Consider the following 17240-nt stretch of genomic DNA (forward strand, 5'->3'; position numbering starts at 1 on the left):
CTGCTGGCTTAGCACAGCCCCAGCTCCCAGGGAAGCAGTTCCACCCAGGCAGCAGTTATTCCTCGTTTATTTTGTGGTGGCAATAAGCAGCTTAAAGGGAACACACATCATCACCCATCAGTCCAGACAGAGCCCTCCAGGTGTGCCAGCCCCACGCACTCCAGATGGGCAGAAACACCCCAGCAATGGAATGCTGTCCTCAGTGGTACCTGGTGCTCCCCTGCTGCAGCCCCCTGCCTGGCTGCAGGCATCAGCTGCAGTGAGGAGGGCAGCAGGGCTGGGTGTGTGCAGGGCTGTGGTTCCCATCTCTGTTTGCTCCCGCCATGCCATCAGGCTCTCAAAATCATGTTCAGAATCACCTGGGACGAGAAGCGGAGCCCTGTGAGCAATGCCTGGCCCTGCTCCTCTGCTCCTGAAGCCCTGAAGCTGCAGCCCCAACACGCATACACAGGGAGAGCTCCCCTCAGCACAGCCCCCCCAGGCTGCAGATCTCGGCTGTGCCCAGAGCGGAGGGAGGACGGGGGCTCTCCCCTACCTGAGTGAGGATGTAGCTGTCCTCAGACAGCTTCTCAACAATGTCAAAGTGATCCATGCCGGCGAGATCCAGCATGGAGACGGACCAGCCGGCTGCACGCAGGGCCTGTGGAGAGAGCAGCACTGGCGGGAGGGACCTGACCCTCATCCGCAGTGGGAATCATGGCTCAGCAAGGACAAGCATCCCCCCCGAGCCACTGTCGTCTTCAACAGCAGCAGGAACGCTGCTCTGACACAGCACCCGAGCCCTTCCTCCCAGCCTGGCGGGTCCCGGCTGCTGCCAGCGCTCACCAGGACGTATTCCCGCGACTGCCGGCGGAACTCCGGGGAGTCGTGCTGGGCCACGGCCACCAGGACCTCGCAGGCTGCAGCTGCCGCCGGGGCGATGTGCAGCATCGGGCTGTTCCGCTGGGCCACCTCCCTGAGGAGACACCGCGGTGGCAGCGGCTGCAGCCCCGTGTGCTGGGACGAGTGAGTGCCCCGCGCAGGCAGAGGGCACGGCCCCGCTCACCGGCTCATGTTCAGTGCATCGTTCACGTAGGTGTGCAGGATGGGCTCAAGGTCGTACACGCCACTCACCAGCACAGCTCCTGGGGCAGAGGACGGTGAAGGGTTGTGAGAGCACTCTTCTTGTGCCCATGTCATGTCTCAGACCTCCGAGAGTGGCTGGTGGGCACAGGGGCAGCTTGTCCAGGAGCCAAGTCCCACACTCCCAGCACCTCCTGGCTGCCATCAGCTTGCGCAACTCATCTCCCTCGGCTCTACAGCCCCATGTGGGCTGCAGAGACACCTCATCCCAGGTGCAGACACCAGCTCCTCTTGAGCCCCTGTGCCTGGACACAGTGCCACTACCTTTGATATCTGGCACCACCCCGTATTCCGTCCAGTCCGTGGACAACACCATGGCTGCCAAGTGAGCCCCCGCCGAGTGTCCACACAGGTAAATGCCTCTGCAGAGAGGGAGCCATGAGTCAGTGCAGGGAGCGATGGTGCCTGGGGGCACCCTGCTCCCTCCACAAGTGCCACAACCCAAACACATTTCCCTGTCCATCGGCTGACACCTCACACGGTGACAAGGGAACATGGCCACGGGCACTGCCCAGTGCTCGGACTGAGCTGTCGAAGCCCCATCACAGCTCAGGGCTCAGTTGCCACCCCCAGCACCAAACCACCCAGGGACCAACATGGGCACATTTTGCCTCGAAGACCCGATGGCAGCCGTGCCCATGAGGCAGAGGGACCCCAGGGGCAGCTTGTGCCTCACCTGATCCCAGCATAGTGCTCCACCAGGAAGGCGATGCTGCGCCGCACCTGCAGCACCATGGCGTCCATGTGGCCTGGGCAGAGCGGAGCGTCGGGAGGGCGCAGGGCCAGCGGGGGCAGCCGCAGCCTCTCCCGGCCAGCACCTACCTTTGGGCGCGATGTCGTAGCCCACGGCCACCAGCCCCACGCCCTGTGACACCAGCGGGGGGGCTGCAAACCCCGACTCGTCTTTACTGGGGGAAACAGAAGGTGGCCAGGCTGTGGGGACTGGGGTCTCCAGGGCTGGCCAGACCCAGTGTACCGAGAAGCAGCCCGGTGTCATGAGAAGGAAGGCGGTAACAGAGGGGCTGGGGACTCTGTTCCCAAGGGATGCCTCACCTCAGGCACTGCCAGTATCCACCATGGATGTAGACCAGGACAGGGAAGGCTGCGCAGCACAGCCCGGGGTGAGCAGGGGGCGCAGCCCTCGCCCGCCACCGCTGCCACCGCCACCGCCTGCCCGTCACCTACTTCCAGAAGGGTCCGTGGGGAGGTAGATGTCCAGCTTCTCGCCATCCCCGTCGCCGTAAGGGACGTGCAGCGAGGTCTGCGCGCCAGCCCGGGCCCGCTGGGTTCCTGCGGGACAAGGGACACGGCGCCTGGGGCAGCCCCGCTCCCGGTCCCGGCCCCTTCGGGCCCCCCGGCAGGGCCGCCCGCTCCTCACCTTCTGCTGTCGCCGCGAGGTGGGCCTGGATCACGGCGTCGGGGCCCAGGCGGGGGGACCAGCGGCTGGGGGAGTACTGCTGCTCCAGCGCCTGCGGGGCACGGCGGCTGCGGCGCGGCGGGATCCGGGCGAGGCGCCCCGACCCCGACCCGCCACCGGGCGGGAACCGCGCAGTGCCCACCCCGCGGGACCCACCTCCGCGGGCAGGTCCCACCACCCGCCCATGCTGCGGCCGGAACCGGTCCCGACCCCGATCTCGAACGTGATCCCGGTCCCGACCGCGACCCCGAGCCCCCGGTCCGCCCGGGGGCGTGGCCGCAGCTCGGGGGCGGGGCCGCTCGGCTCCTATTGGTCCCCCTGGAGGTGGGGCCCGGGCACGTGACGAGGTCGGGGCCGAGGGGCCGTGGCCGGGGACACCTGGCGGGCTGACAGGGTGATGACGTCACGCAGCGCGGGGCGCGGTGCACGCCGGGAAGGCGCGGGCGCTCGGAGGGAAATAAGAATTTTCGCGCCTGTGCTGCCATTGGCCCGGCGGGGCGGCGCGAGACGTTTTCGATTGGCTGGCACAGCGGCTCTGGGCTTCGCTGATTGGCCGGCGCGGCGCGGCGGCGGGGAGGCGCGCGCTCGGTCGGTCGGTCGGTCGGTCGGTCGGTGCCGGCGGAGCCATGAGCTGTCTCACGGTGCCCGGCGTCCACCCCGGCTCGCCCGGCCGCCCGCGCGGGCAGATACAGGTACGGCGGCGGGGACCGGGGGGGGCCTGCGCTGAGGGGGGGGTCCCGGGGCCGCGGCAGCACCGCGGGGGCTGCCTGTGGGGGTCCATCGCGCTCGCTCCACCCGCTGACACCCGGTTCTGCCCGCAGGTGATCTTCGGGCCCATGTTCTCCGGGAAGAGGTAGGCCCGGGGCGGGCGGGGAGCGGCCAGGGGCGGGCGGGAGCAGGGGGAGGCCCGCGGGGGGCTCAGGGGACGGCCCCGGTCCCGCTGACCGCCGCCTCTCCCGCAGCACGGAGCTCATGCGGCGGGTGCGGCGGTTCCAGCTTGCTCAGTACCGGTGCCTGCTGGTGAAATACGCCAAGGACACGCGCTACGGGTCCTCCGGTGTCTCCACACACGACAAGTGAGTCCCTGGGGCAGGGGCACCCTCCCCTGCGGGCCCAGCAGCCCGGCTGCCGGCCTCACCCGCTCTTCCCTCCCAAGGAGCACCATGGAGGCCGTGCCAGCCTGTCTCCTCAAGGACGTGTACCAGGAGGCGCTGAGCTCCACAGTCATCGGCATCGACGAGGGACAGTTTGTAAGTGCCAGGGCAGGTCCTGGGGAGCTCTGCAGGATGGGAGCTCCCCCCTGCAGCCCAAGCTCTGAATCCTGGGGTGGGGGGAGAAGGAATACTCTGGGGCTGTTTGATCCCTCTGGACTGTGCTTGTACAGGCAAACCCTGTCCTTAATTCCTGCAGGCCGAGGACAGTGGGGCTGGAGCCCATTTTATGGGTAGGCAGCATGGCTCCAGTTTTCTTTGTGCCCTGTGCTGCTGGATCCTGAGCAAAGTGCTGCCCCTTTTTCCTCATGACGCTGTTTCGGTACCTCCTTTAGTTCCCAGACATTGTGGAGTTCTGTGAGATGATGGCCAACACCGGGAAAACCATCATTGTCGCTGCTCTTGATGGCACTTTCCAGAGAAAGGTAAAACGTTTGTTTTAGTACAGCGGCTGCTTTGAGCCCCTCATAGAACCCATCCAACAGAACCATCCTGCTGTCTTGAAACAGGCCTTTGGGAGCATCCTGAACCTGGTGCCGCTGGCGGAGAGTGTGGTGAAGCTGAACGCTGTGTGCATGGAGTGCTACCGAGAGGCCTCCTACACAAAGAGGCTGGGAGCAGAGCGGGAGGTGAGTTCTATGGAGACAGGCTGAGAGAGCTGGGCTGGGGCAGCCTGGAGAAGAGAAGACTCCTTAAGGGGACACCTTAGAGCAGCTCCAGTGCCTAAAGGGGCTACAGGAAACCTGGATGAGGGGCTTTGGACAAGGGCCTGTAGGGACAGGACAAGGGGAATGGCTTTAACCTGCCAGAGGGGAGACTGAGATGAGCTCTGAGGCAGAAGCTCTTCCCTGTGAGGGTGCTGAGGCGCTGGCACAGGGTGCCCAGAGAAGCTGTGGCTGCCCCATCCCTGGCAGTGTTCAAGGCCAGGTTGGACACAGGGGCTTGGAGCAACCTGCTCTAGTGGAAGGTGTCCCTGCCTGTGGCAGGGGTTGGAACTGGAGGAGCTTTAATGTCCAGCCCAAACCAGTCTGGGATTCCCTTGGAAGAGAAAGCCCTTCAGGAGCTTCACCTTGCCAGTCCTGCTGGTCTAGAGGGATCTCCTGAGGGGAGCTGAGCTCCGCAGTCACTCTCCCAGTTTTCCTGCCAGGTTGAGGTGATTGGAGGAGCAGACAAGTACCACTCCGTCTGCAGAGCCTGCTACTTCCGCCAGCGGCCTCCTCAGCCTGGGCCGGAGAACAAGGAGAACGTGCCTCTGGGGCTGAAGCAGCTCGACGCTGCTGCCTCCTGCCGCAAGATCTTCGCTTCTTGACTGCGGGGCTCCCGCCGGGGGGAGGCTGAGGGGAGGGCAGCTGAACGCTGCAGCTCCGGCTGCTCCGGCACCCTCTGCTTTAGCAGAACTGAACTGCCCCAGTGCCCCCTGCAAAGCCCCCGCCGCTCCTCTGCTCCGGGCACGGGGAGGAAGAGGATCAGCCGCACCTGACACGGAAGCCCAGCTCAAAGGGAGTTCCTGTCTCACAACACGGAAGGGGACGGGTGTAGCTACTGATGCTGCCACCAAACAGGCCCTGGAACCCTGTCACAGCAGCCCGGCCGCAGGCTCCTGTCACTCCCCTGGGCTGGGCATAGGCTCAGCCTGGCTCTGGTGGCTGGTTCCCTCCGCTGGGAACGCAACTGTTTCTCTCTGGTGCCCTGTTGCTAAATACCAGGTTTCTTAAGACACAATGTACAGTAACTCAGTGTTTTTAACCCACTTCCCTTTTCCCCACAGTCCGAGGGGATAATCCGTCCCTCAGCCTGGCTCTCGGTGTTCCCTTTGAACGACTGCATGTGGCTCATCCCTTTGCTGTTACACTCTTGATGTAACTGTCCTGTAAATCTTTGTTGCAACAGGAGGGGGAAGGGCAGGGTGACTGGCAGCCTGACAGCGGGCTCCTACTAGTGTTAGCCTAGCAGTAGTCTCTATTAAGACAGGGTCCTTTTGGAAGAGCCTCTTCTCCAAAGTCAGGGCACTTCTGCTCATGGCCAAGCTCTGTGCTGGCCCTTCAGTGCTCAGTTACCTGTGAAGGAGCTGGAGGCTCAGGACTTAACCTGTCAAGACTGTTCCTGTGAAGACCCAGTGACTTGGAAAAGGGTCTCTGCTTTGGGTGAGTGGTTCTCAGCTCTTGTCACATATGTTGCTGCCTCATGAGCCCTCAGAAATTTCTTGAGGCTGATTCCTCCTCTGCTGCAGGTTGGCTGAAGGATCCTCTTCCCCCTTTTTTTGACTTCTGACTTTCTGGAAGGTTTGGGGTTTCTTCCTTATTCCTTCCAAAAGCGCTTTTACGTTTAAGCCAGTGTCCACAAGCTCCAAGCAGCAGCTCTTGGTTCTGGCCAGCTCACATCTGCCTGTGCAATGCAGTGCTCTCTTCCTACACCCACCAGTCAGGAGGAGGAACCTCCCCAGGAGGTTATGAGACCCTTTGATAAGCCTGTGTCCCTCTGCATTACTCGAGGTGGTGACAGTTGTAGCACACGCAAGTGTGTGAGTGCCAGGCCTGGGCTTTCCCCTTTAATAAATAACTTAATGAATTAAGTTTAATAATAACTTAATGCATTTCTGTGTGTGTTTTGTACCAGTCTGCTCTGAGCAGGCTCCCCTGCAGGCACCAGCACGGGCTGATCGCTCGCAGCAGCTGCCTGTGCTGGAGCCCAAACCTACCAAACAGACTAAAAATAGACCCAGCATGAGTGTGCTCTTTGCAGTGCAGGACTTGGCTGGAGCTGCTCCCCGGCCTGGAGGCCCCGGCCCTCGGGGGAGAGGAGGAGGAGGACGAGGAATCCCGCTTTGCTTTCCCAGAGAAGAGAGGTGCGGGGGGGCGAGGTGAAAAAGTTTATTCCGTCTCTACAGTGACAAAGAACTACTCGAAGGCCAGCCCCAGCAGCGCCAGCTCGCACACCACACTGCTGCTGGGTGCAGCAGCAAACACAACCTGAGACAGACAGCCTGCACCGGTGCTTGGCATGGGCCGGGGGCTGTGAGCAGGGTGTGGGATGCAGAGGCAAGTGCAGAGGCTGCAGCAGCAGGAATTGCACCCAGGGTCCCCCTCGGAGAGTGGGGTCAGCCCTGGGCCCACTGAGAGATCCCAGCGCTCACTGCTCCCACAGATCCCAAACCGCATCACCCAGCACCGGCAGCTCTGGTGCAGGCTGTGGGAAGGCACAGCACGGAGTTTAGAGGCAAGATAAGACAGGGCTTTGGCATGAAGCTCACCCAGCAGCAGCCGAGGGGGAGGCACGGGAGAGGCAGGAGCCGGACGGCCCGGCTGTGCTATGGCAGCAAGAGCTGACACTTGAGGGGTCACAGCCAGCGGGGCTGGAAAGGCACTGGAACAGGGCAGCAGTCATGGGCATGGCCGGGGCAGAGCCGGGGGTGTAAACCACACACTCACCCCACAGCAGCTTCCCCGAGGGCAGGAGCTCGGCCTCACCAGGGCCAGCCCCAAACACTCACCCTCCCCGCAGCCATGGGGCTGCACTCAGCAGTTGTGCATCGCACACGGGGCACCGGGTCCCGGCATTGGGGAGCTCAGCTCCTGCACCCCGCACCACGGCCACCGGCCTTCACACAAAGCAGCCGCCACCTTCCCACCCACCGTCCCCCTTCATGTGGCGGGTCCCTCCCCTGTACCCCACAGCAGAGCATTGCACCGGTGCAGCTGTCCCCGTGGGGCCCCGGCTGCGGCTCAGTACACCGGCGGTGGCTGGTACCCCTCAGGGGCTTCTGCTGTGTGGGTGAAGGGCGGCTGCTGGTAGCTCTCATGGCTGATGTTGGGGTAGCTGGAGTAAGGAGTCGAAACGTCCGGGGTGGGGTCGATGTAGCTCTGAGCAAAGTCCTCCACCCCCATTTTGTACCTCTTGTAAGCGAAGGCGATCAGGAGGCCCTGGAGAGACAAGGAGCCGGTGGCGTCAGGGCTGCGTGGCCGGGGAGCCCCTGCAGCACCCTCCCGAGCACAGCAGTGCCCGGCTCCCCCACGGCGGCACTCACCCAGGAGAAGATGGAGAAGAAGCTGAAGGTGATGGCAGCACGGGCCGAATCAGCCCCAATGTACACGTCCTCGGCCCGTGTCCAGGCCCACTGGTTGGTCAAGAAACAAAAGCCAACAAACCACAGGAACGTCCAGAGACCTGCAGGGGAAGGCAGCAGCATGAGGGGCCGGGGCTGCATCCTGCTGCTCCCAGGAGGGTTCCCAGCCCTGACCCTGCTCCCACCAGGTTGCACGGGGCTGGTGGCTGGCGCAGGCACCCAGCACAGCCTCCCGTGGCTCCTCGAAGTGCCTTGAGCAGCGAGCGCGTGGCCCGTGGGCAGCGTTCCAGGCGGGAGCGACTCCCTTCGCCAGGCACCGGCAGCCACGTCACGGGACAAGGGCAGCCATTGTGGCAGCGCAGGAGGCGCAGCCCTGCCCGCACCCGCACGCACCTGAGAAGCCAAGGTCTGCCAGGACCAGGTACTTGCGGTCGGTGGTGTTGCTGATCTGCGGGAAGTAGACGTCCACCATGAAGAAGAAGATGCAAGCGAGGAAGGCGATGACGCCGATGCCGATGCCGTAGCGACAGGCGTCCTCATTGTGGTTGAAGATGCAGAGGAGCTGGGAGGACGTGGGGGAGTTGCTGTAGCCCTCCCCGACCAGGCACGAGAAAACGATCAGGGCGAAGACCTGTGGAGGTGGGAGCGGGTGTCTGGTGGGCAGCGCTGGGGCCGAGGGGTCCTGCCAGGGCTGGGGGCACCGGCACGGCCCGGCCCGGGCTCCGCTGAGCGCCCGCACCGCGGCTGCGCCGGGCCGGGAGGGAGGAAGAGGAGGGGAAGGAGAAGGCCGGGGCGGGCGGGCTCCGGGGCGGGCAGGAGGGAGGGGAACGCCGGGCCGGGGGGGGCCCGGAGCGGGCGGGCGAGAGGGAGAGGAGGGGAAGGTCGGGCCGGGCCGGGCCGTGCGGGCTCCGGCCGTCCCGCGGCCCCTCCCGTTCCGTTCCCGTCCCGTCCGTCCCGACTCACCGCGCTGGCGATCCGCGCCACGACCTGCGGCTGCTGCAAAAAGCGGCCCAGGTCGAAGGCGCCGCCGGCCTTGGCCGCCCCGTACGCGCCGCCGCCGCCGCCCTCCATCACGCCGAAGCCGCCGCCGCTTCTGCGCGGCGCCGCCCCGGGGAGGGCCTGGCCGGGCGGTCCCCGCGGGCAACGGGGCGGGACGGGGCGGGCTCAGGCTGGTGGGACGGGGTCCCCCCCAACCCGGCCGCTGAGCGCAGCGGCAGCCCCGCCCGCCCCCGGTATCTCCGGGCCCCGTCTGGCGCTCGGTCCCGCGCAGCGGGAGGACGGCAGCCGCACACGGGGAGCCCCGGCCGCACGGCAGCTCCACGAGGTCCGCGGCGAGGGAACGCCCGGCGCCTCCCGACGTACTTTGTCCCGCGGGATAGGCCCGGCCCCGCGGCGGGTCCCGGTGGGCGCGACCGGCGGGGCGTTCACCCGCCGCCCGTCGCCGTCATCGGGAGCGCTGGGCTGGCCCGTGGGGTCAGCTGAACGAGGCGGCTTCGCACCCACGCCGAGACGCCGGTTCCTGGTACCGGGGCTGGGGGGAGCTGCCGGGGGGGGGGAAGCGGAGGTCGGGCCGGGAGCCTCGCGGGGGCCATCGCCTGCCCGGAGCAGTCTTAGTCCGCCCTGGGAGGGCTGCCGAGCCTTGGGGCGGTGGGGGGGGAGGAGGGACGGGAGGAACGAGAAGGCGCTGGGGCTCTGGCAGGCGGGGGCAGCGGGACGCGGGCGGCGGGATCCCGGCGGAGCCGCTCTCGGGTCCCGGGACGGCGCTGGCAGGGGATCATGTATGTCTCTGGCCGGGGGGAGAGAGCAAGTCGAGCCCTCAGTGCCAGTTCGAGCCCCGTGGGCCCGGAGAAGGGGCGTCCTCGCGACCCCGGGACCGCGGGTGCCGCTCGGAAGCGCAGAGCCCCGGAGGCGGGCGGGCTCCCCCGGCGCAGCCCGGGGCCGGTGCTGGCGCCCCGTGCGGCGGGACCTGCTCGGCAGAGCCTGCGCCGCCGCCCGCCGCCCTTCCTTCCTGCCCCGCCGCAGCTCCCAGCCCGCTGGCCCTGTGCTCCTCGCGGGTTTAGACACGGGTTTAGCGCCGGCTGGCCCCGGCACCGGCTCCATCCCCGTCCCAAGGGCCGGCAATCCCCGGGCAGCTGAGGAAATCGGGGTGCTGTCGCTGACCCCCATCTGCTCACCGTGGCAGGGCACATACTGGAGGGAGCGCGGTGCCACCAAGACCCCTCGGCCCTGCAGGATGTCCCAACCACCCTCCTTTACCCTCCACGTCTCTGAGGACACCGGGAGCGATGGGTGTGTGTGAGTGATGCCCCCGGCATCCTGCCCCTCTTGATAGGTTCTGTGTGCCTGTGCCATGGGGCAGCATGGCTGGGCTTTGGGCTGGCACTGGGGCTTTGCCACGGCTCCGGGCCCCAGAGCCCACCCCAGCCCTAGGAGAGCGGGTCTGTGTCCTCACAGCGAGGAGCCAAGCCCGGACAACGAAGGAGCCCTGCACACCTCCTTCCACCAGCTCATCCAGGAGCAGAGCAGCTTGATGGAGGCAGGTCTGGAGCTGGAGATGCAGGAGAGGGGCAGAGGTAAAGTGCCACCACCACAGCTGGGGTGGGACAGGGACAGTGTGTGTGCCTGGACCCTGCCTGGGCCAGCTGTAGCCAAAGCATGTGCAGGAGCCTGCTGACCCTTTGCCAGTGCAGGCAGTGGGACAGAACCTGCCCTTGGGGACATGGAGAGTGGCCGTGTAGAAGAGGGTGCCCTGGGGGGAGCACACACCAGGGCAGGCGCCTGGTTTCTGTGCCAGAACAGGGCAGAAGAGCCACAGGGACTATAGCCATGGGCGCTCCGGCTCTCACTGCTCTGTGTCCTGCCCTCCCTCTCCCAGAGCCCCTGGTCCGCCTGGCCCCCCTGGACACCAGTGCTGCAGCCTGGCCAGAGACTGGGCAGGGCAAGCAGCGCCCTGGGTACTCCTCCGCTTCTCTGCGGATCGTCGCCAGCATGCCCAGCCGCACCATCGGTAGGTGCCACCCGCCAGCCCCGGGCCCAGGAGCTCTCCTGTCCCCTTGTTATCCTGTGGCCACCCACCCCGTGCCCGCTGTCACTCGCAGGGCGCAGCCGTGGGGCCATCATCTCCCAGTACTACAACCGCACGGCGCGGCTGCGGCGCCGGAGCAGCCGCCCGCCACTGCAGCAGCTCTGCCGCGCGGCGCGGCCCAGCCTGCGGCTGTATGACCTGGAGAGCGACCCTGCCATGGCCACGCTGCAGGGTGAGCACCGCTGGGCACTGTCCCCACAGCGGGTTTGGGACAGGCACATCCTGGCGGCTGCATCCCGCTGAGCCCCTTGTGCCCCCAGAGAAGCGGAGCCTGCTGGTGAAGGAGCTGCTGAGCCTCTCGCCCAGCCAGCGCAGCCACATGCTGCTCACCGTGCCCCTCTGCCTGGCAGAGAAACGCGCCCTCCGGTACGTCTGGTCCCACCGGTGTCGTAGGGCTCCCGCAGCTGGAGCTGTCCCGGGGCCCACACCCCCTCTGACACCCCTCTCTGCTGGGCAGGCAGGAGCTGAGCGGGCAGAGGGGCCCCCTGAGGCACTGCACCCAGCACCAGGCGCCCTCTCCCTGCGGAGGGTCCAAGGACCACATTGTCCTCGTAAGTCCGGGACACAGGTGTGCAGAGCAGCATCGGGGGCTCCGGTGCAGGCTCTGGACCTGGTGCTCTCCCTGTGCTCTCCCTGCAGTGCTGCCGGGAGCTCTGGTACAGGCTCCTGTCCCTGCTCCCTGCCACGCAGCCCTGGCACTACGCACTGAAGCAGATCAGTGGCCGCTTTGGCTCCAGTGTCCTCTCCTACTTCCTCTTCCTCAAGACGCTCCTTTTGTTCAACATCATCTCATTCCTCATCCTCCTGGTCTTTGTGGTGGCCCTGCAGGCTGTGTATCCTCCTGCCTCGGCCAACCCCCAGCCCTTCACTGGCCTCGAGCTCCTCACAGGAGCGGTAAGCACTGCACCAGTGCCAGTGCATCCCCAGGCCAGGAGGTGCTTCCAGCCTAGGGTCCAGCCCTGCAGGACATCCCAGCAATGCCCCATCCCTGTCCTGCATCCTGCATCCCCACCACAGTGATGCCCCGGTCCCTGCCCTTGCACAGCCGGGGCCCTGGGACCGCTGGTGCTGGGGGTGCAGAAGGGGGCCCTGGTGCTGCCCCATCCCGGGGTTCTGTCCCCACCAGCTGGCCCAGATGTGCCAGGCTGGGCAGGGAGCCGTGGCCTCCATCATGCCTTTCCACAGGGCTACTTCACTCACTCGCTGCTCTACTACGGCTACTACAGCAACACCACCCTCAACAGCCCCTGCACCTCCAGCCCCAGCATGTGCCACCTCGCAGGCCCCCCGCTCCCATACAACATGCCCCTGGCCTATGTGTCCAGTGTTGGGGTCTCCTTCCTCATCACCTGCATCCTGCTGGTGTACAGGTGGGTTGGCAGCAGCTTGGGCACTGCAGCCTTCACCCAGCCCTGGTGCTCTGACACCTTCCCCTCGCTGCAGCATGTCCCGCTCCTTCGGGGAGAGCTACTGTGTGGGCAGCTCCTCCCGGGACCTGCCCGTCAAAGTCTTCTGTGCCTGGGACTTCAAGGTGGTCCAGAGGCGCTCGGTGAAGCTGCAGTGTGAAAACATCTGCACCCAGCTGAAGGTGAGCACTGGGGTCGGTCCCGGACGCTCTGGGTCCCACCCGGGTGCAGCCCCGGAGCGCTTTGGGCAGCGCTGGCTCTGCTCTGCAGGAGCTGCTGGCGGAGCAGCGCTCCCGCTCCCGCTCCCGGAGCCTCTGCCAGCGCCTGGGCCGCGCCGCGGTGCTGCTGCTGGCCTGGCTGCTGTCGCTGGGCACGGTGCTGGGCTGCGCCGTGGCTGTGCACCACTTCTCGCAGCACATGCACACGGTGAGTGCTGCCCCTCGCCCTGGCGCTGGGCTGGGTACTGGGGAGGGTGGTGGAGCAGCCCCCGGAGGCAGGGGCAGCCCCACGGCGCCGTTCCCCGTGTGCTCATGGAGGTGCTGCTCACCAGGTCCAGCAGGACCACCGGGCGCAGGGAGGGGGGGATCGGCAGCAGGAAGCCCTCTTGCTGGCCCTGCCGCTCGTGGTGTCTGTCCTCAACGCGGTGATGCCCCATCTGTACAACCTGCTGGCGGCGTGGGAGAGGCAGGACTCCCCCGGGGCTCAGGTCTACGTGGCCATTTGCAGGTAGGGTGGATGGGAGCATCCTGCACCCCACCTGCGGCATGGGGAGGCGTTGGGGCCGTGTGCTCTGTCCATGGGGCTCAGGCCCCCCATCCCAAGGGCTCAGGGGCTCCTGGCCCTGCTCCTGCTCCCCAGGAACCTCATTCTGAAGATGGTGGTGCTCGGTCTGCTCTGCTACCAGTGGCTCAGCCGGAGGGTTGTCTGCTCAATGGAGGAGGTCAGTGCTGCCATGCGGGGCCAGGCTCTGTGCGGGTCAGTGCAAGGGGCACCCAGTGCCCGTGTGAGCCCCCTGGGATATGGCATCCAGACCGTCCCTTGCCCAGGGAGCATGGAGCAAAGCCAAGGCTGCAGCAGGGCTCTGCACTGCAGTCACCGTCCGCTCCTTTGCCGGGGAGAGGGGAGCAACAGCCATACAGGGGCTCCCCAAACATGGGGTGGCTGGGAAAGGGGTGCAGGGGAGGAAAAGGTCCCACAGCCATGGGAAGGTCGAGGAGGAGAAGCCTTAATGCCAGCTTGATGTCTTGACAGGCTGGAGAGATGGGCCGGTAGGAACCTCATGGGGTTCAAGTGCAAGGTCCTGCATGTGCGTTGGGGCAAGCACAGATACAAGCTGGGTGGAGAATGGTTTGAGAGCAGCCCTGAGGAGAAGAGCTTGGGGTGATGAGAGGCTCAGCATGAGCCGGCAGTGTGCACTGCCAATGGGTCTGTGCCGCTCCGCTTCTTTCCCCAGTGCTGGGAGACGTGTGTGGGGCAGGACCTGTATCGCTTCGTGGTGATGGACTTTGTATTCACACTGCTGGACACGCTCCTGGGGGAGCTGGTCTGGAGGTAACTGCCCCGGGAGGTGTCCCCCCATGGTGACAGCCCCGACCAGGCCCTGGCTCTGCTGCCGCGGCCCCAGCAGCAGTGTGGGAGCAGAGCTTTGCCCCTGCCCAGGCTCGTCTTGGAGAAGAGGCTGAAGAGGAACCAGAAGCCCGAGTTTGACATCGCACGGAACGTGCTGGAGCTGATCTATGGGCAGACCCTGACCTGGTGAGATGTGTCCTGCCTGGCGCAGCTCCTTCTGCTGCTCCCCAATGCCCCGGGGCCCCTAGGACTGGGCACTGGGAGCTCAGTGGGGTCATGGGAGACCCCCCAGTCCCGCACGGGTGGAACGAGGGAAACACATCAAGCGGGGCAGGGGGTGCATGTGCCAGCTCTTGGCTGTGCAGAAGCCTGACCAGAGCTGGTGTCGGTGCCGCTGCCTCCCAGGGGCTCGGGCCCGGCTCAGTGCATGGTCTCCCTCTCCCAGGCTGGGTGTTCTCTTCGCGCCGCTCCTGCCGGCCGTGCAGGTCCTGAAGCTGCTGCTGCTGTTCTACATCAAAAAGGTGAGAGCTGCCCCCTCCCCATGACCGCCCTGCGGTGACTGTGCCCTGCCACAGGCTGCAGCCACCAGCGCGGCCTCGGGAGCGAGGACAGCGTGTCCCCAGGGTCGCCCATTGGAGGGGAAGGTAGGACAGTATCTGTCCTGCTCATGCTCCTGTGGCTGCTTCCCTGAGCCAGGGCTGTGCTCCCTGCCTGCAGACCAGCCTGATGCACAACTGCCAGTCCCCCAGCAAGCCCTGGCAAGCGTCTCACATGAGCACCGTTTTCATCACCCTGCTCTGCTTCCCGTCCTTCCTGGGTGCAGCCGTCTTCCTCTCCTACACCATCTGGTCGTGAGTATGTGCCGGACCACAGCTTGGGCACGGAACTGCTGCTGCCTGCTGAAGGAGCCGGTGCCTCCAGCCCTGATGGCTTGTGGAGCACATCAGCCTGGCACAGGGCTGTGCGATGCTGCCCTGCAGGGAGATGCTGCCCAGCTGCTGGTCACTGCACACAGCACAGCAGCAGTTCGCCTGTGCCCGCTGCTCCCAGCTGTTCCTGATGCAGGACAAGGGGGATGGTTGGGCAGGCTGGTCCCTGGAGGGCGGATGCCTGAGGCTGGGCAGTGCCCTGGGCCATGGGATGCCCGTGTCTCTGACCAGCCCCATCGGTCTGTGTGCTCAGGGAGCAGCCATCAGAAACCTGTGGCCCCTTCCAGGGGCTGGAAACCATCTACAAGTCATGGCAGACCTGGGTGCAAGTGCTGGAGAAGTCCAACCCCAACATCACCTGGTTTGCCTGGGCCCAGCAGCACCTGGTGGAAAACCCTTTCCTCCTGTTCTTTATGTCTGGGGTCCTGCTGTGAGTATGTACCCAAGGCTGCTCATGGGGCCACACTTCGGGGGTGCGCTGTCACGGCCCTGAGCGGCGCTGGAGCCGAAGTCACTCCAGGGCGCAGTGTCCCGGCTGCCGCCATCCCGCTCCACTGTCATTGCAGAGCCGGGATCTACTTCAACATCCAGGTGGTGAGAGGCCAGCGGAGGGTCATCCGCCTGCTGAAGGAGCAGATCGCCAACGTGCGTGAGCTCGGCCCGGCCACGATCAGGCTCTCGCCCCGATGCCACCTCAGACATCCCAGAGCATGTCCCGCGGCTGCTCACTGCAACATCTCATTGCAGGAAGGGGAAGATAAAGCCTTTCTCATTCAGAAGCTTCACTCCGTGTATGAGCAGAGGGAGAGACGCACCTGAGCCCCAGGTGAGTCCTGCACAATGGGGACAGGGGCTGCCAGGGCGCTCAGATGGGCACATGGGCGTTCCTCTGCTCTGTGCGGGAATGGTGGGAGCAGCACGGCCAGGTTGAGCTCAGCTGCTTGCTGGGGAAGGTGCAGGAGGTGCTGGGATGAGCCCAGCATTCCATGTCCCCTCGCTCCGCTGGTACAGGCAGCCGGGGATGCGGGGCTGAGCCTGCTGGGGAGACACCCGGCTGCTCCAGTACCCAGTATGTCCCAGGAGATGCTGGATCCCTGATGCTGCCGCTGCCCAGTGGCTGACAGCAGAGCTGGGATCGGGACCGGGATAGGGCTGGGGCAGGGAACAGGACGTGGTTGGGACACTCAGTGGGGCAGAACGGGGCAGCAAACACTCAGTGTCTCAGGGTCTCTATCTGTCCTCTTAGTGTCAGACGCGCCAGGAAGGAGCAAGACGGGACAGGACTCTGCTCGCAGCCAGGGGATGGATCTGTCTGTCTTTCTAAGCCATTGCAGCGCTGGAGTGCTGGGGAGGATCCTCTCCTTTGGGTTGCAGTGGTCAAGGACCCATCAGAGCACAGGGACATGGGTGCTCCCACTGCCTGGAGCTGCTGAGGATGCAGCAGCACCGCAGGGCACAGTGCTGCCCGGGCTGGGGCTCTTCTCCATGGGTGGTTACTGTCAGCAGAGAACAACGCTCCCTCCCGTGAGCACCCCAGGACAGCTTTGGGCTGTTTTCAGAAGCCTTTGGGGACAGTGACGGTTTCTGGCTGGAGAGAACCTGCAGCCCCATTGCATTGCCCAGGAGCAGCCCCAGCACAGCTCCAGCCCCATGTTCCGCCAGGAGGAGAGGAGCTGGACACCGCCTTCCCCATGTACAAGGCCACCCATGTCCCCCCTGGCCAGTCACTGTGTGCTGTCCGCAGGACGGGCTCAAAAAACCACCATGGTGCTGAGGACCGGGCAGAGGACGTGGGGGCTCTGGCTCCCTCGCCGCAGGCTGAGCTGCCCATTAAACACAGCCATGCCCGGGGCTCCCAGCCTCTGTCTGGACCTGTTGGGCTGGGAGCAGGCAGGTTTGGGGTGTTGGTGTTCCCCAGCGCTGGTGACTCAGGGGCTGGGTGTGCTTGGGCTCTTCGGCATCACTCGCCCATTGTGTGTGGTCCCAGGAACCATTCACCATCACAGTGTGGTCCCTGCAGCCCCCAGCATTGAGAGCTGTGTCCCGACGCAGCCCTGGCAAGCTGTTTGCCCCCATGGCATGACACCAACAGACCCAGGAGGGTTGTGCCACAGCGTGTGCCAGGCCCAGGTGGCCGCAACCATCCCCATGACGTGGCACTCATGCTGGGTGTGGGGCTGTCAGCGCAGGCACAGACACAGGTTATTGGTGCAGGCACAGGCTGGGTTCTCTGCACTGACCTGGCTGTTGTCTGAGCTCAAGTGAGTGCCAGAGAGCAGCCACAGGCTGGTGCTTGCTGTGGCTCATGGGACGGCCCTGACTGAGGCAGCCCCAGCTCTGGACACCCACCCAGGTCACCCCGCTGTGCCCTGCCTGGCAAAACCAAAGCTGCTGCCAGAGCCCCATGTGCCACCAGCCCCTGCCCTGCCCAGCCTGGC

At 65.5% G+C, this 17240-nt stretch overlaps 4 protein-coding genes across 9 annotated transcripts; 2 read left to right on the plus strand and 2 right to left on the minus strand.

The window, feature by feature from the left end:
- Positions 1-50: 50 nt before the first annotated feature.
- On the minus strand, positions 51-2841 carry AFMID (arylformamidase). 2 transcript variants are annotated; one of them, XM_030506015.1, is made up of 11 exons: positions 2696-2832; positions 2501-2591; positions 2308-2412; positions 2176-2224; positions 1945-2030; positions 1799-1871; positions 1387-1484; positions 1046-1124; positions 826-955; positions 536-640; positions 51-359 (listed from the first exon to the last, which is right to left on the minus strand). In XM_030506015.1, exons 1-11 carry the CDS (start codon positions 2723-2725, stop codon positions 330-332), a joined length of 876 nt encoding a protein of 291 aa, XP_030361875.1. In that variant the 5' UTR covers positions 2726-2832; the 3' UTR covers positions 51-329. The 2 variants fall into 2 exon arrangements, 1 of the variants encoding a protein (XP_030361875.1); XR_003994322.1 differs by having other exon boundaries at positions 536-955; positions 2696-2841.
- Positions 2842-3108: 267 nt separating this feature from the next.
- On the plus strand, positions 3109-6339 carry TK1 (thymidine kinase 1). Its single transcript, XM_030506023.1, has 7 exons — positions 3109-3231; positions 3361-3392; positions 3502-3615; positions 3696-3789; positions 4086-4175; positions 4260-4379; positions 4898-6339. Exons 1-7 carry the CDS (start codon positions 3166-3168, stop codon positions 5057-5059), a joined length of 678 nt encoding a protein of 225 aa, XP_030361883.1. The 5' UTR covers positions 3109-3165; the 3' UTR covers positions 5060-6339.
- Positions 6340-6604: 265 nt separating this feature from the next.
- Positions 6605-8927, minus strand: SYNGR2 (synaptogyrin 2). Its single transcript, XM_030506022.1, has 4 exons — positions 8777-8927; positions 8207-8444; positions 7775-7914; positions 6605-7670 (listed from the first exon to the last, which is right to left on the minus strand). The coding sequence occupies exons 1-4, from the start codon at positions 8882-8884 to the stop codon at positions 7473-7475; spliced, it is 684 nt and encodes a 227-aa protein (XP_030361882.1). The 5' UTR covers positions 8885-8927; the 3' UTR covers positions 6605-7472.
- TMC6 (transmembrane channel like 6) lies at positions 8390-16654 on the plus strand. 5 transcript variants are annotated; one of them, XM_030506018.1, is made up of 21 exons: positions 8390-8452; positions 9996-10108; positions 10268-10386; positions 10689-10820; positions 10912-11070; positions 11159-11264; positions 11356-11449; positions 11538-11792; positions 12084-12268; positions 12342-12486; positions 12575-12730; positions 12855-13030; positions 13163-13244; positions 13758-13855; positions 13964-14059; positions 14319-14394; positions 14591-14724; positions 15056-15232; positions 15369-15447; positions 15550-15628; positions 16049-16654. In XM_030506018.1, exons 2-20 carry the CDS (start codon positions 10047-10049, stop codon positions 15619-15621), a joined length of 2403 nt encoding a protein of 800 aa, XP_030361878.1. In that variant the 5' UTR covers positions 8390-8452; positions 9996-10046; the 3' UTR covers positions 15622-15628; positions 16049-16654. The 5 variants fall into 5 exon arrangements, with proteins under 5 accessions (XP_030361878.1, XP_030361877.1, XP_030361879.1 ...); XM_030506017.1 differs by lacking the exon at positions 8390-8452 and adding an exon at positions 8988-9335; XM_030506019.1 differs by lacking the exon at positions 8390-8452 and adding an exon at positions 9050-9335 and having other exon boundaries at positions 9996-10102.
- The last annotated feature ends 586 nt before the right edge of the window (positions 16655-17240 follow it).

Source organism: Strigops habroptila, chromosome 14 (genome assembly GCF_004027225.2).
Source record: "Strigops habroptila isolate Jane chromosome 14, bStrHab1.2.pri, whole genome shotgun sequence".
Taxonomy (NCBI): domain Eukaryota; kingdom Metazoa; phylum Chordata; class Aves; order Psittaciformes; family Psittacidae; genus Strigops; species Strigops habroptila.